Genomic DNA, 23,359 nt, shown 5'->3' on the forward strand with positions numbered 1-23,359 from the left:
AAATCCCTATTATTTTCTTAAAACCTATTTTCATATTGATATATTACCCATTATCAGCGTATCGAATCAAATAAAATGAATTAAATATCAGAAATAATTTTGGCCAAGAAAATCAGTGAAGTACCCCACTGTAACTAATAGTTTCGAAATTTCAAACTAAAACACTCCACAATCCAGTGAAGAGAAAGTACATTTCTATATTCGCAAGTAAATACATACTACAAATTTATTTAAACCGTTATCAGATCCGTCTCTGTGCTTTACGAATATACAAATAATAATTAATTCAATACGTTTTCGTTTCAATGAATCTGCTGTTATTACAAATTAGATAAAATAAATGTTTCTTTAGAAGGATAAACACATTTATGATCTGTAATCACATGTTAAAGGAACTACGTGACCCCAACATATTTATTAATACGACCTCTCTTGTTTGCACGTCAGTTACATTTCTGATTCATTGTGGTGTTGTTCCTAGTTTTGTCACATAGTATCTTCTTTAAAAAAAATGAAGCTGAATCTATTACTTTGTTTAGTATTTATAGCAGGTAAATATTTAGTTTTCTAAATTTAGATTATTCACTGTTTTGTCTATTTGTATCACTTATATAAATATATAAATTAATTTTTAGATGGAGAGGTGCGTAACAAATATTTAGTATCTTATTGTGCATTAAACATTTAGTTTCTCATATTTCATTATCCATCTTTGGATGAAAATAATTGTCTCTGAATCTCTTCACATAGCATATGAATATCCTATGTAACTAATAACACTTTCTATTTTTGTTATTTATGAATACTTTATGAATGATTTCAGCTGTATGTGATGCTCTGCCTAGTGTACCTGATTTTGAGGATTTCGAACAAGTAAAACAGCGTTGTGATAAAAAAGCTGGAAACGGAACATTCGATAAAGTCAAGGTATGTAAGGAACTAGTTCTGGTTTTGTTTCTTTTTCACTTAGAATCCCCATTAATAAAAGGCAGTGCGTAAAAAATGTAAGCAGTAATGTTTCAAGATATTCTGTAAAGTTATTTGCTTCGACGACGCAAGCACTGATAAAGAACGGTTTTCAGGGAAGACGCATTTTTTTAAAGGCGTAAAGACGACGAATCGCTTGAATCTAGGACTCAGTTGTAAAACCAAATCTCGCCTATATTCTTGGAAAGTGACTTTAATCCTTAGTACTGAATATATCACACAGATAATTCAGCATTTATCGATATAAATTGAGAGATATATGTATGCACAGGTTGAGGAAAACTCATCAAAATTTCAGTCAGTTTTGCAAATTATTCTGGGAATGGAGAAAAAATTGAGTATTGAACTGTCGTTAAATATTGTTTCTGAAAGGTAAAACGCCTATGCTGATGAAAGAAAAGTTATTCACTATGTATGAGGACTGCACCATCATTTACGACCGTGTATTTTTGATCCAATGAACTGAAACGTGATTGTATGAATTTGTATTGTATGAATTTGTATGATTGTACGTGAATCTTCAATAGCCACACAGTTCACAAGATGATACTGTAAAGCATCGGGTTAAGATAAAAGAGATAGAAGAGGCTCTCAGTATTTTGAGAGAACGCATTTGCAACATACTGTCTAGAGAATCATGCAAAGATAGTCTATTCATAACTATTGATGGAATCTATATCCACCACTCCACTCCCGAAACGAACAAATAGTCAATAAATTGGATTGCAAAGGGCGAACCTGCTCCGAGTGAGTAAAAGACGGTTTCAACCATTGGAAAAGTGATAGCGAACGTTTTGTGGGAAAGTAAGGAAATTGTGTTCATTATTGTTTGATTAGGTGAAGGGAAAAACAGGAAAAAGCGACTACATTCGAAATGGAATAAAGAAAATTTCCATTATGATAACGCACCTTATGAGACGAATACAATGTTGAGAAATAAAAATTATTACGGAGAAAGAAAAACTTTCGTATCTCTGTTAAAAAAACACTCATATTTTCACAAAATCTTGAATTACATAGAATATTATATGTGGAGGAGTGGAGTTACTTACACAAAGGTACCATGGTATTATTTGTCCCCCTTGAAATCGATATCGACGGATTCGATCAAATTCTAGAAATTTATTGACTCTACAAATGCTTGAGATAAATACTTTTTGCTCGAACACTATGTATAATATCACAACAGTCGATGTTCAAAATATTTTCTGAAATGGAATTGTTTTGACAAAATTTCCGTTAATACGATTGAGTGATATCAAATTTTTTTACAGCGACATTAACTGATACTTCTTGAAAGTTCATATCATATTATATGTTATCTTCAGGTTCTAAGAATAAACAATTTCGATATTAAAAACCAATATTTTCCATTTCAATAGATAATATAGTAGAATGTACAAAATGATGTATCAAAACAAGAGTTTTGAGATTACTGTGTAATCAAAATTTTAAAAAACTGTATATTAATTGAATCAATACAAAAATATTTCTAGAAATATTACATAAACTCATGGAGAAGCTATAATTTATCTGATATAATGAATTTATACTTACGAGTGGTAAAATCCTTCTGAAGTTAGAAAAACACACAAATGCATATAAGAAATTGAAACTCTATCTCTGAAAAAAGTCCAAGAGCTTTCTACCACCCCTTGATATTATAAATGAGTCTGATCCTATTTTCCGTTTCTTTGTTTCTTTGTTTCTTTCATCTCCCTTTAGTTCTGTAGAGGATTCCACGAGTTCTTTCTTCTATTGGAAAACTTCATTTTAGTAAATAAAAACAGCAACACTGAAGTGTGCTGATGCACTGTCCTGCTGAAATCATTCGTTTCATATTGGTCCAATGAGGCTGATAATACCTTCAAAACATAATCCTTTCAAAGTCCTTTTTGTCCTTTGTTCCTCCGTCCATACATTATTATTGCTCCATTGTCCAAGATTGTGGTGATATAATTTTACATACATATAGATTTATCGATAAAAACTGTATCAAAGAGAACCCAGAAAAAATGTAGGATTGATTGACAAATATTCATAATACCAAGTTTCAAAATCCAATCATCTTTGTGAATATTTACACTAGGTGGTTGAATTTTGAAATTTATTACATATTAATTTTATTCATCAGCACCTTGTGTTCCTTAAAGCCTGTTGTACAAACTCAAATAACGACGGATAATATGAGAATCATTGAATAATTTTTTCAAAAACTTTTCGGCCAAACCCGATTTCAGGACAAATTAGTTTAGCCTAGACCTGATATACTGATATAGAATAAACTAGTAAGGCCCAGTCTAAACAATATAGTGTATCGAGAAAGTCAAAATAAATAGGATAAACTGAATAAAATAGTCAGTAATTGGAAAAATAATAATTTCTGCTGATACAAAAAATCACACTATAACAAATAACAAGTGTTTTTTAAATTGTTATTTATTTTTACATGGTGTGCTTTGATGGTACTTGGAATTGCAGTTTATCAATACCTCACCTAAACTAACCTGACCTAACCTAACCTAACCTTTTTTTTACTCTAAGAGGTGGAGTGTAAGCTAATGCCTTCCTCACAGCGGGCTGTGCTATGCTGTGAATGCATCGGGGACTCTCACCGCACTAAGCCACCCTCATTCGCAAACATCATGAGAGTAAGTACGCCGAAAAGACATATAATGTGATGTTATCAGCGAACCTCACCTAACCTAACCTAACCTAACCTTCCTGGTGGGGTGGAAGCTGTGCAATATTGCGAGTATATGTGGGACTCTTACTTCACTAAATCGCCCTCCTCTTTTTTGTGTACTCTGGGAGGACAACAAGTAGTCATATCATCGGCTCAACCTAACCTAACCCAACGAAGAAGAATTTTTCATCCACTTTGTAAAATTTCTGTCAAAAACTTTTCCCATCATTGTTTTTGATCTGCTTGTCGATGCAACTTAGATTTATCTATATTAAAAAAGAAGAAATCTCTTGGAAATTGGCCAGACTAGTAATTTATTCTAGAGGATGCGTATTGATATCAAGATCAAATAGTTTGGTCTAGGCAAATCGGTTTTGGCCGGTAACATATATAATCTATCCGAAGATATTGGAAGGTACTCAAACGATAAACTCTTCCACTTACTGCATTTTGTGAGCTCGGTTTGGAGTTACTGTTCAATACATAGAAGATTCTTGAAAGAAACAAGTTGTTATGGATACTATACATCTTCACTGGTTTCAATACCTTACAGTTGTTATTCGGAAGTGACTAACCGTTGTCAAATGTCTCTAAATTTCGATTAAACTATCCGTCTATATTCTTATTATGATACCTTTTAGGCTAGAGACACATAAGTTGTTTGTCCTATCAAATTTGAGTGTTTATTGAGTTGATAAAGTTTTATTAAGAAACTAAAAATAGTTGTAATCATTTCCTATCAAAAAATTGCATCGAGGCATTGATTCCCATGTGATTTTACTATATTCACTTAACGTTAGAAAACTCGAACATTCTCTTTTCATGTTTTCTACACTATAACTGTTATTTTTGCTTCGAAAAATCTATTATAACATATTGGGGAAATTATATTATATATAGAGTAGCTAGTTTTACCGATGTCTTTAAGTGCACCGTTTGGTTCCAGCTGGGTTCTCCTTCTAGTTTCCTATATCTGTTGTAGCTATCAATCAATTTCTTTTCTAGACTGCATCTTATGACTGTTACATCCATAACAATGTCTGCTTTAGCTTCCTATACTCTCATCATGCGTCTTTCTCCTGTTAAATTTTTCGCAAGTTATAAACCAGTTATTTGTCGTTTATTTCATTATTCTGAAACTTTGGATTGGAATAGACTTTTCATTTATCTCCTTATTTGGGAGAATAAAGCTAACGTCGATTTGTCCATTGGTCTCTCAACCATTTGAGGACTGATCCATTATCATAAGTCTTCCACACATTTTTATCAATTTGTCCAAGAATATTGCAGTTCGTAGGTGATTGGTTGATTTTTAGAACTTGAGCCTTACACCAATTTAGATGGAACTGACCAGTCATGTTTTTTGTACATTAAGTGCTTGTCTTGTTTCTCTCGGACAACAATATGTCCTCTGTGTATATGCATCTTCCCAGGTTAGCTCATGTCCATCTACAGATTATCGTAGGTCGGCCCTATTTACTCAAAAATCTAGTATTAACTGGTTGTTGTGTCTTTGGCTGCAGTCCACTCAGATTGACGCAAAAATTCTTTTTTATTACTTGTAAACATGGCCAAACATTGCTCTGAATCATCAACACGTTGTTGTTTTTGATCGACTGTGAGTAAACGCGGTACTCACTTTGAAAAGAGTAATATTTTCATGCAAATTGTGAACACATTGCCTTCTGATATCTTCACTGCATCACCTATCTAACATAATTCCAATTATAGATTAGAAGTAACCAATTCGTGAAATTTTATAATATTTTCTGGAGTAACCATCTCAATTGGACCGCCAGAATGTTCACCATCATCGGTGTCTGTAGGACCACGCTTAAATTCAGCAAACCAATAACAAATTGTTATTTTCGATGGAGCAGAGTCCAGATAACATTTTTGAAGCCATTGCTGAGCCTTTACAGTATTTTTTGAGTCATATTTAGTAACGTCAACCGTTTGTAATGTGTTTGAATATTGTCTTTTTTCTACCAACACCAGCGATTCCCAATATTCTATGGATATCTAAGAAAGTGGTCATTGCCGACTCTTGAATTGGAGAGCATCCTGTCCAAATAATCTAGTTTGTAAACTGTAGATCTGCTGTTCAAATGAACCATTCATAATTATTTATCATTTCTATTCCAGACTGCCAGGGATCAAACTGAAACCTGTCTGCATAATCTTGTAGACCTCGAAACGGTCGAAAAGGAGCTTGAGGAAGCTAAAAAAACAGGGTCCATGGATGAGGTGTTTTTAAAATACTGTAAAAAGCGTCCACAAATGAAAAATTGTGTAAAAATATTCTATGATGCTTTCGAACCTTGTTTAGAAGAAGATGAAAAAAATGCAGTCAACCTAACTGCTAACGTTGTTTCAGAATTAGGCAATTTTGCTTGTTTCAAAGATGGGGACAGACTTGCCAGTGAGTTAGAGAATATTTCATTCATTATATAATTATATGTAAAGATGAGTGATTGAGGTTACTAACATCTAACGAATATTATCAAATTTCAAACCTACCCTAGTGCTCGCAGTCATTCCGATTTGCCTCTTCCTCATCCTGTTGTAAGACACCTAGAGAATTGAATAAAATATTTCACGTTCTTTGCTTCTAAATAAGTGCTGTGAATAACGAACCTTCTCAATCTTTATATTCAGTTCTCTATTTCTTAGATACCCATATTTATTTTCTTTCCACTATACTCTAGTTCTTTGTACCCACTCACTATAAAATTACAATTTCTTTATTTTGTGGTATTTATCGAATATTGTGAAAAGAAATTAAGCAAATGAAGAAAGTTCAAGTAAGAAATTTAAAAGCTGATTGAGGACAATAACAATATAATATGAAAAAAGCTTTATCCCTCGTAAGGCTAAGTCAAAAAACTCATGTAAACGGCTGATGGATTACGTATGTACCCCAGTGATTTTAGGCTGCGAGTACGTGTTGCAAATTAGTATGCAGGGATTTTTTTATTAAGTACTTGTTCTAATGAATCGAGAAGAGAGAGTTTTAATTGTTCAATTTTTAATAGTTTAAGAGCTAGCAACATTTTTAGAAGAGAATTTCAGGCAGGCCAGTTTTGTAATATGCTATCCCTTCCTCGGACATTTTTTTTCTTATTATTTTTATTGCAACATGAATCTGTCAATTCCAGATATTTTTATATGTTATTGACGTATCTAAAAACGTAAAATTAATTTCCCAAACAATAATTCGATTGTTAAACCTTCAGCTAGAGCTATCTAAAAGTGAAAACTGATTGGGCATGTTGGATGAGTACAGACAATCACGCGTTAATTGCGCAGGCGAAATAGACGACAGCAGCTGTTTGTAGTCAAGATGGCGTCAGTGTTTTTTGCAAAGACAGAAATGGAAAAATGAAAATTTTTGTAGAAGATAAAGTTCTACAAATACGTGTATGTAAATTTTGCACTTAAATATCATAGTGCACAGTTACCGAAGCAAGCTAATGACACTGATGGATATCACCAAAATATCTTAATTTATCTGAAATTAGTTTGTCGTTAACAGTAGATCTTCCCAGCAAATCTAGTTCAGCTTTGAGATCAAATACTACTCAGAATATGTTAGCGGAACCCTGCCAGTTATTACATCTCAAAATTCACATATAGAAGTTAATATCCAACTTTTCAAAATGATTTGAAAAATTGATGCATGAAAGTAGAATGCGCATTGACTGACCTCCCTGAATTTCCTGACGTTGCTAGATCTTGTATCATAAAATGTTACAGAACTAAGGAAACCTAGAGCATTTAACAATCGTTGCAAAGTGTTTCTTCTTCTTATTTTTCTTCTTTCGTGTATTAAGCGTAGTCGCCTGTTTTATCTTCAACATCTTTGCCTCCTATCCTGCTTCAAGGTTCTAGCACCTTTTTCTGGCTCGGCCGGTACTTTTTAGGCCCGATGGGGATTTATCGCGTGCTATCTTGACCAGTCTGTTGTTATCCATAAGACTTATGTCCTCAATTCATTCTTTTTTTCTTGATAGATCCCAGTCAATGAAGTCATCTATTTCGCACAATCTTCTGATGTTCTCTGACTAGTACGCTTTTTCCGGCTATCCTGCGTAGCACTTTCATCTCGTTCTTTGCCGCATCCAGCAAATGGTGGAATACTACCATTGGAAATTTATTATTTTTTCTTGTGGTAGTATACTGATGTGTCATTTCATCCACTACGTCCAATCTGTGTGCTATTATAGTGGAGGATTATGTCAGCTTCATATGATTGATTTTTTTTTCGGTACGTAAGAAACCAATGTACGATTCTTTCTTAGAGCAAACATTGTCGAACTTATTGATCTATTAAAATTATCGGAGGTAATACCATATCCACCTGATAGATGATCTGTCATATCCATAATCTTTGATTTTTCTCAGGCTGGTTATTTAGCTCTCCTTAACATGAAGAAAATGTTTGTCAGGTAACAGAAATAAGGTGCTTTCTCCAAGTACAGCTGCATGCTAGATTTGTGAGGCTAATCGCAAGATGCAAGAGCCTACACCTTCAGACCGTACTTGGCTGTCTTTCCCTTCATATATATCCTAAAAGGAGCCTTCCCTCGAGAAATGGTATTAGTTGTTCATAGACACATTTCTGATCAAAGCCTATTTTTGCCACGTTTCCGTTCTTCTCTTGTATAAAAATTATAGAAATGCAGAAATCTTGTAATAAATTTAAATCGATCTTGGATTATTTGGCAACACAGAATTACAAGATACCAGCATTTCTATTGGTTCCCCAATGCTTTTCAAAGCAAAAATGTTATTTCAGTGTTGTTTGTTGGAATGAACTTCTTTATTTAAATACCTCGGCAAGTTTCTTCTCGGATGTCCAATGAATCTTCAAAGAAAAACAATAGAAATGCATTTTTCATACTGGTGACTTGGGCATAGGCAGATACAGTCTTGACAATCTTCAACAAAAGAAGATCTATTAAATGTTTAACTTAAGTCAGAGTAGTCTAGAAACGGTATCAGAAATATTGACGGGAATTGTCGTCTCAGTGAATACTTGAGACGCTATGCCTAGAAGATGCTCCGTAGAGGACGAAATCGTGATTTAGGTTCTCTTTAACTGTGAGAGACTATGGAGCTTCAGAACATCACACCTAGGAGCGTAAGCAGTAGAAAGTGATGTTTTTTGTCAGCTAGAGCGATTCTAAAATATAAAATTTTTGAGAGGATGGTGAATTAATTAAAGTCAGGATCACACGGTCATAACTTTTTTCTCAATTTTAAAGCAAGATTTAAGATAAACAATGTATCAGTTATATATTTTTGAGACAGAAAAACATTCCGTGTAAGATGAAGATTAATTCTGGTACCCTTATCGTATGCGGTGGTATTTACGGTGTCGTTTCATCTTAATAAGCTATCATTGTGACTAACGAATCAACTTCCGTAACGATTATATTGATTCATGCTATCGAAAAGATGCAAGAGCGTCCTTTTAATGACATGTGACGTGATAAAAAGCGAGAAATACCATTTGCTTCAACCCTTGATAATAGGAAAAAAGGCTCGTGAATTTTGGTTTTCTTTACGAAAAATTCGTTTTTAAAAATATATTTATTCTAGCAATTACAAGTTTATTGTTAGAGATCTGAACAGAGAATGAATATTATTAAATGATATTACAAGAAAGTAAGATTTATCTGCATATGTTGTTAAATAAAAATTTCTCAGAAAGTATAGTGTTTCTGCTGCGCTTTTAAGTTTCCTTGATAAGCGGCGTATGTAACTCCTCCCTCCTTAAGTCTCGAAAAGTATGGATTGACTTTTCGATTTTTGGGCCCTTTCCAGGTTTTCTTGACTTTTTTCTTTTGTGTATTTTCGGCATACTAAAATTTTTGATTTGAATTTGAACAAAACACCTGCTATTAAAATAATGAATATTATCGCTAAAAGGCTTTCGATTATTGTTGTATGACTCTGTGTATTGGAAATTTCTTGGATCGGCTTCAATTTTCTTGACAATTGATTTGGAAAAGATCATCGAGATTGAGATTTGTTATGTTATATTTATCGTAGTGTTTTGAAGTTGATAATTTGTTTGTTTCTAATTTAGGCAGGACAAATGATTTACCGTAACTGTTTTCGTCGTCATTGATGTATCGTTGATTATTGATCCATAGTTCACAGTTTTTTGGGATTTTGACAAGTGATGGTTCTTCTATTTCGAGGTATCGATCGGATTGACATTTTGAAAGTATTTTTTCTTGTTGAATCGGTATTATCAGGACTTCTTTTGTTGTAACTTGTTGAATGATTGTTTCTTCGATATTGACTTCTAGAATTTGGCAATCATCGAGAGTGTTCCCTTCAAGTAGACTAAGGGTGCAATTAACCCTTTGGACAAAATTTTGACGGCAATAGTAGGTACCTTCGAGTGGTGGACATTCTTCTTTTTCTGATTGGGTTTCATTTTGCGTTCGTGACAGGTAAGGGAATTTAGGAGTGTACATTTTATTATTTTGGATTATGGGAAAAAGGTGGTAAAATTCAAATGTTTCGGAGATGAGTATAGGTACGTGGATAGCAAAGACTATTTTCGAATCGATGATTGATACTTGAGTTCCAAGAAATTGATAGTATGTTAAAATGTTAGAAAATTTAGGAATCTGTTTTTCCGAATATAGTTTTCCTAAATGTTGAATTATGTCCAGTATCTCGTAACTAGAAATTATAGACGTATGTACAGAATTAAGTTTCGAAAATACAACTGCGTTCTCAATATTATCTATAAACGTTATTGTTGACTGACAGTCTAAATTAATCTGATACAACATACCTTGAAACGTTAGATAACTTTCTAGTGTTTCAATTCTGTTATATACAGAGGCTGAAAATAGTTGTAACCCATTATTAAAGTTTGCTTGATTTTTATTTAAAGTAGTAATTGACTTATTGTAATGATCAATGATTTTCTTATAGAGAGAAATTTGAAGGTTAGTTTCATGGATAATGTTCTTTTGATTTTGTTGTAATAAAGTAATTGCGTTATCGTATTTTATCTCGTCATCTGAATCGAGGTTTCCAAATAGCCATTTGTTTATTTTACCAACGCCATTCAGTAAGCCTCTTCGATTTCTGATATGAGGATTCAAATTTTCGAATTTTTTCTCTACAACGTTGATCAAATACTCGGTTCTTATTAACATATTCTGTGCTAAAGCGTGATAGGATATAGTGTTTATAGTAGTTACAGTTGTAATACTATTTTTTATGTAATTGAAATGCGTAACTAGACTATCTATTTGCTTAATAAGTTGGCTTAAATCTAAATAATGTAAAAACGTATGTTTACTATAAACTAATCTAGCTTTTCCTAATTGGATAGGAAGAAGGAAGTTTTGAATTTTCGTAACCTGTATGTCTTCTACACTACAGGTCGCTTGAAATACGCGAAGAATCAGGTAAAGCATCAGGATTCGCGTGCTCGTCGACATCCTGTAACAATTTCCGAACATTACTTCTTGGTTTTCGGACAATACTTTTATGATACGTACCTTTATCGGTTTTAAGCAGAATACCTTTATCTGTGATTATTTTAGTTTGTTTAAATTTAGGGAGTTTCTTATTTCTTAATTTAGTTTTTACATAGGCGGTTTTTTGATTTGAATAGTCTAAAGGTTCGGACCTTTTTCTCTATAACCTTTTGTTTAGTTTGTTCGTTTTGTTATTTAATTTTTTCATATAAGCGTTTACTGGTTTCTTTGTGATTTTGAACGTATTGAGATATAACTAAATGATCATTCAGGTCAAACGGGTCAGGATTGTTTATATGTCCTTTTATAATTTCGAAAGGCGTGAATTTTGTTACTGTATGAACTGAATCGCGTGTTTCATTATTTGATCCGGTGTCAAATTTTTATTATCTTCCTGTATACATCGATAATGTTCTAAAATACTTGAATGAAATCGTTCAACTGGCGAGTTGGAATTGCTATTTTTCGCTGTGGTATGATGCAATTCTATATGGTGAAGTTTGCAAAAGTCTTCTAAATCGAAATTCTTAAATTCAGAACCACTATCTGTTGTTATCTTTTGAGGTAGTCCATGGTGAGTTATGAAATTTAGTAAAGAGTCTACTGTGGAAAATCCTGTAACACTTACTATGGGGTAAGCTTGTCCGTAACGCGAAAAGGAATCAATTACTGTTAAATAAATTTTATTTGCAATTTTAAAAACATCCATATGTACATGCTCAAAAGGCTTAGACGCTGTGGGTGTTAGGCTAAATTTGACGACAGGGGGATTCCTATCATATTTATTTTTCAAGCATGTATCGCAATTATTGATAAAGTTTTCTACATCTTCGATCATTTTCGGCCAGTAGTATCTACAACTAAGAGATGTTTTAACTTCGTTTATGCCCCTATGACCTGATTTATATATATGATGATATTTAATTTTTTCTAATTGCTCTTCTTTTGTTTCAATATCTGTTACTGATTTGGTACACAGTGTAAATTTAAATGCAGAATTCTTAAACATATTCTGTGCAGTTACAATAAATATTCTCGATAAGGGTTCGTTCTGGAAATAAAGTGCATAATTTTTCCTGGGGTCAATATATTCTTTAATGAAGTTTATTATATTATTTTCGATGTCAATTACCGGTAATGTAACGTATAGACGAATATTTTCGAATACTTTCTCTCTTCTAACCTTAAAGGTATTTATTTGACCATTAGTAAAATATATTTGATTTTTATACATATTTAATGGTTTTTCGGTAATTGGAATTGATAGAATAGGATTTTCAACAGATGTATGTACTGTTTCAATGTCTTCGTTATTATTAGGATTTGGTTCTTCCGTTATAGGTAATATTGGTAAATTGGTTTTAAAAATAAATCAGAATATTCTCTACACAATGAAATAATTTTTTGTTTTTCTTCTTTATTCATGTGATTTGTACGAATTAATTCGGTAATATTGTCATTAGGTTTTATGAAATTATTTTCATCAAAATCATTAGCAAAGCTTTCAAATTTAAAGAGTTCATATTGTGAATATTTAAATGGAGTAACTTGAATTGGTTCTCGTAATGTTATCTTTATCGAATTATTTGTGTGATTTTGAATTTCTATTGGTGCGAAACCGTTTCTCGCTGTAGATAAAATTTGTGGAATTATTATATTTTCTATTTTTCGAGCGTCTAAAATAATATCCCCATTATCTATATTTACGGGTAATTTCTTTATCGTTTTTTCTCCGGGGTCTATTGAAAAAGAAAACTCAATATCGTTTACTTTTCTATACTTAAAAGGCAATCTTAGGTGTGGTCCTAATAGTTCTCGATTAGTTAGATCAATATTTATATTCATACCTATTAAATCTTTAATACCGAGAATTCCATCAAAATAATTGTGAAAATCATATAGTATAAAATCGATTTGATAGTTTTTATTTTTTAGTTCAGGAAATGCAGGAATAAGCGCTCGATACCTAACGTTTTTACTTCCAAGACTAGTAGATATAGTAGTATCAGAATGATAAATTGTATCTGGAAAGTATTTTTCGGCAATAGAAGGTCTTATTATTGATTTAGAGCTACCAGTATCGATTAACAATTTAATTTTTGGATTTGCAATTTCTATATACGGTAGCGGATTAACTGAAAGTATATTTATTTCTATGTTTTCCCGTCTGATGGACGAGCTGCTTGAAAATTTTCATCGCGACTGGCTTCGTCGTTTTCGTCAAATTCTATTTCGTTATATTCATCATATTGATTATCGTGATTATAGTCTGAATTAGCATATTGATTTAAGTATAATTCTTCGGAAACGAAGTTTGGTTTAGCGTTTGAATTTGATCGGAAAAATCTATTATTATTATTATTATTATTATTATTATTATTATTATTATTATTATTATTATTATTATTATTATTATTATTATTATTATTATTATTATTATTATTATTATTATTATTATTATTATTATTATTATTATTATTATTATTATTATTATTATTATTATTATTATTATTATTATTATTATTATTATTATTATTATTATTATTATTATTATTATTATTATTATTATTATTATTATTATTATTATTATTATTATTATTATTATTATTATTATTATTATTATTATTATTATTATTATTATTATTATTATTATTATTATTATTATTATTATTATTATTATTATTATTATTATTATTATTATTATTATTATTATTATTATTATTATTATTATTATTATTATTATTATTATTATTATTATTATTATTATTATTATTATTATTATTATTATTATTATTATTATTATTATTATTATTATTATTATTATTATTATTATTGATAGGTCTTCGAGTACGTTCAGTAAAATTACGTGATGTCGTAGACATCGGTTCAGGTGTTGGTAATTGGTTTTGTGGAATTTGGTTGGGTTTGAATACATTTTTGGGAGGGCCGAATACTTGTCGATTAGTAAAATATCTTTTATTTTGTGGTATGGATTGAATAGGTATCGGCTGATTTGGCCAACTTTCTCTATTTTGTACGAAATTTGGTTGGTAGTTTTCTCGATTGCTATAAAAATTCGGGTAATTGTTAACAGGTCTGTTATTTGGTACAAAATTTTGATACGTATTAGGATTTTTATAAAAATTTGCATTGGCTCTTTGAGAATTTTGGCTATGCGCATGCTGTCTATTAACATTATTAGGTGTATTTTGTCGATTATTTTTATCGTTTAAAGAACCGTACAGTCTTTCAAAATTTTCGAATTCGGCCACATAGGCCATCGCGTCTTCTAAAGAATGTGGTTTTCGTAAATGCATATTATTTTTCAGAGTACCGTCGCACCCTGCAATAAACGTATTTAAAGCGGTTTTATCGTATTGATTTATTTGACAATTTCTTTCTTCGGCAGTTATATTGGGGTCATTGCTAATTCTTTGAATTACACTACTACGAATTAATTGAAGTCTACTTCCAAAATCAATAAGATGCTCGTTTTTTAATGGTTTGGCTCTAATCAACTCTTGCACAAGACAATTTAAATCCCTTCTATCAGCAAAACACTGTAATGAGGCCGTTTTTAATTTTGGCCAAGTATTTAATTCAACTCTGTTACCGACCATGAAGGCTGCTCTACCTTCTAATTTCTCTTGAATACATTCTATAATGTGTAAATTTAATTCTGCATCATTATAAATTCTATATGACTCTATTAAATGCTCACACCTTGTAATGAATTTATTCAAATATTCACTGTCACCGTTAAAAGGTTTAATATTTGATAATTTGGATTTGAATAGATCCCAATTCATTGCAGGAGGAGTCATTTTGTTAGTACCAGTTTGTTCTACGTTATTTTCGACTAAAGAAATATTATTGAACAATTGAACTATGTTATCGAGATTACTAGAGTTTAATTCACTCATAAATTGATAATTTCTTTTTTTATTAATTGTATACGTTTTTGAAACTTTAAAACTCAATAATCAATACTATCTTTCCAAAATCCAAAAAAGGTAGGAAAGGCAAGAAGGCACTTACGTTTCTGAAGAACAGGCTTTTAAAATCTTCTCCCTCGATGATTCCCTGTTGCCTCCAATGTTCACCACTAAAGGGCTATTGCACGATAATTGCTAGTCTAATATTGTTCGTTGGATTCGCACTTAAAACGTTGAAACGTTAAAGCCGTGAAGTCACTAAATTATTTCGCACGATCCGAAATTTTGTTACGCACTGTATGCCCGTAAACGTTTTAGTGATTTTTGATTTCGACGACTTGCGCGATCCTACTGACTGCGCCAATTTTGGTTTTCTTTACGAAAAATTCGTTTTTAAAAATATATTTATTCTAGCAATTACAAGTTTATTGTTAGAGATTTGAACAGAGAATGAATATTATTAAATGATATTACAAGAAAGTAAGATTTATCTGCATATGTTGTTAAATAACAATTTCTCAGAAAGTATAGTGTTTCTGCTGCGCTTTTAAGTTTCCTTGATAAGCGGCGTATGTAACTCGTGGCTCCACAATATCAAATAAGAACCACAAGAAAATTAATTCATAGAATTAATTTTTATTAATTAGAATAGAATGGTCAGAATCCATCGCAAACATCCAATAGTGGATAGCAGAAGAAGAAGAATTATCACAGACACCTAATTATTCTTAACAAATTTAGGATTTGCGAAAATTGTGAAGGTTCTACGTACAACTATTTTTCAAGGTCTGGAACTTGGTCTTCTTGATACGTTTGCACACTTTTATCATCATTTATAAATTACTCTGTATATTATGACAAAAAAAAATATTTTTCAGTGTTTGTTGCTGAAGGTGGAGTAGAATGTATAAAGTCTCGTTCCGATGGTATTCAGAATTGTTTCAACAAGACAATTAAATTCAATCCTGATACATTTTCACTGAATACGATTCCTAAACTGACTGTAAACAAAAAATTTTGCGAGTAAGTAATGCTTATCGAAATATAAAGTGATATGACATTAATAAGTATTTATATTCTAGTGATTTAACTGAGATTCAAGGTTGCGTTGTTACCGATTTGGAAAAATGTGAGGAGTCAACCCCGGCGAATATTATCGAGGCTGTATTCAAATTTATCAAGAAAACTGTTTGTAAAGACATTACTAAACGCCATGTTGTCTATTAAGATCGATTGATTGTTTTTGTTAAGATCAATTACTTACCTATTAGGGATTTATTATGATTAAAGTGAAATTTCGATAGAAAGAGAATTATTTTCATTACTGAATAACCTTATACATATTCATCTATATATCTATAAACTCCAGTTATAATTACAATATAACCAAAATACAAGGTGTATATTAATATCCCATATCTAAGGACACTTCCTTTACTGAAGGTACTTGAAGGTCTTTCTCTAAGATGCTACACTATTTATAGAATGGAATTGCTTGCAGTCCCCCACATCTGGATGCCGTAAGTTCAAATTGCTCTAAGTATAACAGTTTGTTCTCCGAAGTTAGCTCAGATTCACGGCCAATCATCCAATACATTTGTTTAAATTTAATGTTAAACGTTTTTGCCAAGTTCAACGCCTGTCAAAATAATACTAAAGTACTTTGTATCGTTTAACTGGATTAATTTTGTACCATTAAGTGTGATTGGTGGACATGTGTCACGTTTCATGTGCCGTTTATGTGTACCTCGATGCACTTGCTAGATTATGATATAGAGTATCATCTGCGAATGTGGCAACTTTGATATGACTGCTCGCTGAAAAATCGGAGGTATAAAGAAGATATAGAGTGGCTCCCGTACAATTCCTTGAGGAACCCCAGCTTTGATCCAATACAATCCATCTTACTGCTTTACCAAAAATGTCTCTCTGTTATATAGGATCTTAGGATAGATAACAGCGTCATATAATAGTTACAGTTGTTTGAAACCTATGACTGATAATTCTTGTTATACTTTGTCTGTTATGAGATCGTACCTAAGGCTATTTTGAGGTGTATTTGCTCCATGATTGTACTTTTTACTTCTAAAAGTGTAAGCCGTTTGAGGGAAAGCTCCATTTAAAACGGGGAGTCTAAATAGTTTCAAACATAGGGTGTTTCTATATTCGACCGACATTGGTCTACTACAAAGAAATCTCAATATAAATCATTACGAGGCCTAGTTGCTGAGATGTAGGGTGTTCAAAATTTTAAATCAGAAACAATGATTTGCCATAAATCAAGAACGCCTTTTAACGTTTTTTTTTTAAATTTGGTGACCGATATGCTTCTTAATAAATTGAAATTAATGTATTTAAATGTTCTTGATTCTAGGTCTCTTTTAAAATTAGTTTTTTTCAAATAATTTTTAAAAGAAAGATAAATTTTGACGTTTCGACTTTTCTTTAAGACTTAAAGAACAATTAAATGAATTAATATATCAAAAGGTATAAGAATTGAGAAATTAAAGAAATTTAAATTGATATTGTTACATAAAAAAACTTTGGAAAAATGTAACCAGTGGCGCGCTGACAGGGTTTTTAACCCCCTATTTTTACGCCACTGGAGCAAATTCTTTTCTTAATTTTGTTTTATATTTGCTGATTATTTTTATTTGGAAAACTTATAACCTTCTATGAAACTAAAATTAACGGTGTTGTAATGTTGTAGAAATTTTTCTCTAAAAAAAGGCTGCAACCAGGTAAGTAATTCACAAATTAAATATTTATTCATTTAATTTCGAATTAAAGATCATATTAGTCACCAATTTGAAAAAAAATTTCAAAGGCAATCTTGATTTATGGCAAATTTTTGATTTTGAAAATTCTTAACACTCTATATCTCAGCAACTAGGCCACGAAAGAGTTCGTTTTCCTAAATCAAAATGAATCATTTATTGAGGTCTCTTTGTCTCTCTGCGTTGTCAATCGAATATAGAAACACCCTTTATATTCCATAGTAATTTGTATTGAGTTTGTTGGGCTCAAATACTTCCACCAAGTGGTTGGCAAAAGCAGTAGGTTTTTCTATTTTGTTCCTGAATAACCTTATATGACAACAAAATATTCAGTTTAATGGTTTCTTAATATATACATAAAAATTGTGAAGATTCAGGTAATGTACTGAAAGATGAAAAATAATTTAGACAGTCATGAAACCACTCTTTTCCACATTATTCGACGGATTAGATAGGTTGAATTGAACGGTTGAGCTCAAAATGTCTTTATCTCATTTTATGTACATATTTTTAGTTACTATTTATTTGTTTTTGTTTGATCCACGATCAGTTTATGATAGATTTTAAACGACTGATCTGTCGTTAACATTTCTGGACTACTAACTACTTTGCTTTTTGAGAACCTGACTAAATTTTCATTGAAATCGTTCAAACAAAAGTAAATTGGACATTAATGGGTTAAATATGCGGGTTGAATATTTCTAAATATTCCATATCGTGAGCTTACTACAAAAGCCGTTAAGACCAGTTTTGTTAAATTTTCAACTAAAAATACAGTTTAGTACGAAAACTTATTTTGAACGTTCTGAAAAAACCCTGTAATTCTATAAAATTGTTCACTGTTGTTTTCTAAGCATACCATATCCTTTAAGTGCAAAAGGCAATATTTTTAAACACCAAAAATACTATGCCTTTTCCCAGATCTTGCATATCCAGTAATACCAATCGATGGTTTACTGTAGAAACCTTTTAAAATATTTTTCTTGTAAGTACCAAACTGGAAAAATTGCGGATATATGCAGCAAGAATCCAGTAATAGAACTCAATCTTTTTTGGTATAATAACTTTCAGATAACTAATCAAACGCTGAACAGACAAAACACTTTATCTTACCGGATTTTCGTTGTATAAAATGTCGCGAGTAGCCACCGGAAATTAAACAGCAAAAATCATTTTAAGTCATTAAATCGATTCTTCCAGAATGACTTTCTCAACAATTTACCCAAATTTGTTACAATAAGTAAGTGTATAATTGTACATAGATTTTTTCACAAAATCGACGCAAAGGATTATTCCCAAGGTACCAAGTGTATTTCCAGTGGTGCTAAGTGTGTTAGGATGGTTATAGAAAAGAAAAATGTTATTGATGAAGAGTACTATTGAAAAAATATTGTTTTTTAACGGCTTATAGAAAGTTAGGTTGAGTTAATAGAATTCTGAACTAATCTATTTGCATGTTACGACGTATCTGTTATAGACGAGTTTTTTGCAATGATTACAATCTCTCATTTTTCAAGCCTAAAAAAGATCTTTATCAGCTATGCACTAGATTCGATTCTCTTAAGATTGCTGTAGAAAAGCGAACCTTGGAAGACCAGTACAGACAGCATCATGCAAGAAAAGAAGACTACAACAATGCCAAAGCCTCTGATAAATAAAGATGCTACAGAGATAAGACATTTATGTGTTGTACATTTGATTTGCAGTCCGTCTCTAGATACCTTCAAGTGATGTGATGCCAGCTAAGCTTTTTGTTATAGATGGACAGAGTTACAAGGAAAACGAGGAAGCTCTGAGATAGTTGTCTTCTAAAATATAATATCATGAAATTAGATCCTGAAATCAAGCAACTCTGTTTTTATTCTGATACTTATGGTGGCCAAAATCGAAACCAGAATATAGCTGAACTTTTATTATACTTGAATCAGGTTACAAATTTGGACACTATTTAACACAAGTTTCTAGAAAGTGGATATACATTCATGGAAGTTGATAGAATTCATAGTGCAATAGAAACAACAAAAAAGTATGTTCCCGTTTACACTATGGAAGATCGGTTTAATATTTTTAAGCTAGCAAGATCCAATCGCCTGAGAAACAAGAAGAGTTCTGCTTATAAAGTTCTAACGCTATTTTCAGATTCAAGAGATTTGACGGATTTATCCCAAAATATAAATAAGAATAGAATGAGAATACTGAAGGAGAAACAGTCAATTTCTTAAAAGTCGAATGTTTTAGGTAAGATACAAACAGGCCAGCAGATTTTAAGGACATGTTTTTGGCAAAGGGTGTCCAAAGGATTTTCAAGAAATAAATCTCAAACATTTATATTCAAAAGCACTTTCTATAACACAGAAAAAAAAATAGTTTTATTAGCACATCTACAAAAAAAGAGACATTCTTTTTCGCAATTTTTTGACTTATTATTCTGCATAAAACTTGTAAGTTCATTTTTTCCTTCATTTTGTATTTATATTATGTTTTCCTATATATATATATATATATATATATATATATATATATATATATATATATATATATATATATATATATATGTATATATATATATACAATTCAAATTCCAAATAGAAAGTTTTTAAATTAGTTTAAATTTTTTGGAGTAAATAGAAACTTTAAACTTAATTATTTCGAAACTATAGATTTTCTACATAACGGATTTTTGCAGTAAGCCCACGAGAAAGTTACTAATTCTGAAAATGAAGACGCAAGCTTATCACATAATCGATTTATTCTCTACAATATAATAATAATAACATTTTTGACTATCAACAATTCTAAGAAATAAAATTCTCATTAATTACAATAAGGTTGTTAATATATCAGTACAATAATACATCGGCTAATGTTATAAAACTATTTACATCACTAACTTTTTTTACTCTGGCAGCAGCTTTTATAGGTTTGTGCTCGCCATAATGCTATTAGAAACATTTATAAAAAAACCCTGTATAAAATATTAACCAAATTTATTCAATATTTTTGACATTCGGTTATAATGAAGAAAATATGACAAATAAGACATATTATTTCATCTTCAATAATAGTAAATGTTTATGTTAATTGAATAGCTTGGTTATCTCTTAATAAACAATTATCTATTTGTGGAAATAACTTTCTAATATCATTTTTTGTGTCTGTGATTTCTTAATTGAATATATATTTCAAGTTTACTTTCCTGACGTTCTATTATACGAATAAAAAAAGTCATGTTTAAATAAACCAATGGTATTGGTGATTTAGTATGATGAGAAGCTTATCATCGACAAAGCGGAATTGATAATTCGATCTAAATGATAACAAATAATATATAAACGTGAGTTAATATTATTTTAATAAAGAATACTGATTTTGGGCGTTAATACCAGTGGACATAAAATTTTGTATCTTTGTATTGTTTTCCAAAGAGAATTTGTTGCTTAAAGTGAACTAAAATATCAAAGCACCAATGATTGAAAATAAATAAAGGTGGAAATATCTCACTAAGTTATTTAGTTTAAATGGTTAAAAAATTTCTAGGTCTTTTAGTAATATTATTGGATTGGAGCTAACCATCTGTTTTAGATATTCAATGAAAACAAAGACTTGATACCAATATTGGTTAAGTTAAGTTAAGTATTGAAATGGATAAAAAATAAAAAAAAAACATTTTTTTTTAAATTGTCCGACAGCCTAAGATCCCCGATATGCACGAAAACTTTTTAACTTTGACCACTATGCAGTACTTTTAACCTCTCAGCATTAAAAGAATATGGGAATGTTTCAGAACTATATATAGCAGATATAATTTGAACACTTTTTATACACACCCTGTGTAGAATGAAAAAATTTTTAACATAGATTCAAATATATCTGACCTTGCTAAAAGCAACCCAATAGAAACCATTTTCATATCTTTAAGGGCATCCTCGTAAAAAATAATTTATAGGGTCTGCAACGATCAATTTTTTTTACAAAAAAATTAATAACTCAAAAAGTATGTATTTTTCGAAAACAGTTTTTTGACAAAAGTATACTAAAATTCTTCGTAAATTTCCATTTAAAATAACAAAGTTACAGTTGGTAGAACCGGAAGCTGGCCATCTTTGAAGATACTTTAGTTGAAAATATGGTATCCGAAAACCCAAACGTACAAATTTTCATGATTTAGTTTTAACTCGTCGTGGGACACCCTGTATATAGCAAAGGTGCTTGTAATACAAAGTGAAGAAAGTTGGCTTGAAAGAATTTGAAGATTTATTGCTAGCTCTTCTTCTACTGAAACTTTTGATGGAATAAATTGGATCGAAATAATACAAATATTGTATCAAAGCATGAGAAATATCATTTAAATAGGAAATGTGGAGTGAATCGTTCAATTTCTAAAGTCGTCAAATTCTTGTTTGTATACCAGTCACTGTTTCACGACAATCAACTACTCTTCTTAAGGCTACTTAACATGATTAAAGAAAACGTGAAATGCGATGCAAGACGCGATATTTATTGATCAAAAACATACGCAGATGAAGTTCAGCTAAAGGCCATTTGACATGATGCAATACAATGTGCAATATTTTATTGATAAAAAGGATGCGCAGGTGAAATTTAACTGATTGTTTCATGTAAGATCAAGCACAAGCAACATTATCGGTTTGGTGTCATTTTTATTGTGTGCAAGCTACAATTCTAGGAAGAAATCTACTTAGTTTTGGCTTACCAATCAACCTGTCCATCAAAAAGTAAAACAGCAGCAGATATAATTTGTGACAGCGATGCAATTACTTGCACATTGTCTCGCAACAATGTCAAGCGGCCTTTAAAACTGATTTACTGTGAACTAAACAGCATGGAATCTCAATATAATTGCCAATGAAATATTTGGAGAATTCTATAAATTATACATAAAAAATTGCCGCGAACATTCCTTAAATCAATGATAAACAAATTTAGATATCATAAATTTTTTTAATTGTATCATTATTATTCATATAATTTTTTTTGGGATGAAATTGGATTCTAATTTAAGTTTTTTTTTGGTAAATGGATGCGAAATGTACTGTTAATTATCAAAATTATTTTACTGCTCTTACAAAGGTTTGAAAACTTTTATGGTCCATGTATGCCAAAAAGTTTTTGAAATAAGAAAATACCGTTGTACATATAGTTTAATTATTATTCTATACAGGGCACAAGATATAATTAGCCTGAAAAAATTCTGCACTGACCATTAAGAGTATTAGACAATCAGAGCCCCACTAAAAAAGCTAGAGCCCCATTTATACATTTATTGGTTACTACATACTTAGTCTGGGCGAGATCGGTTGGCATAATAAAATAGAAGGACATATCAGAAAACTTTGAATATTTCATATAAAAAAGAAAAGAAACTCAAAGTTTCCACTCAGTTCTTATTTCGCTTTGAATATTTACAGTGTTAGCATTAATTTTTATTTGATCTAATAT

General features: G+C 31.0%; 1 protein-coding gene across 1 annotated transcript; it reads left to right on the forward strand.

Annotated features, from left to right (window-relative positions):
• The first annotated feature begins 316 nt into the window (after positions 1–316).
• LOC130446671 (27 kDa hemolymph protein-like) lies at positions 317–16,429 on the forward strand. Its single transcript, XM_056783048.1, has 5 exons — positions 317–551; positions 824–927; positions 5,819–6,095; positions 16,001–16,145; positions 16,205–16,429. Exons 1-5 carry the CDS (start codon positions 512–514, stop codon positions 16,347–16,349), a joined length of 711 nt encoding a protein of 236 aa, XP_056639026.1. The 5' UTR covers positions 317–511; the 3' UTR covers positions 16,350–16,429.
• The last annotated feature ends 6,930 nt before the right edge of the window (positions 16,430–23,359 follow it).

The sequence above is a fragment of the Diorhabda sublineata genome, chromosome 7, assembly GCF_026230105.1.
Source record: "Diorhabda sublineata isolate icDioSubl1.1 chromosome 7, icDioSubl1.1, whole genome shotgun sequence".
NCBI lineage: Eukaryota > Metazoa > Arthropoda > Insecta > Coleoptera > Chrysomelidae > Diorhabda > Diorhabda sublineata.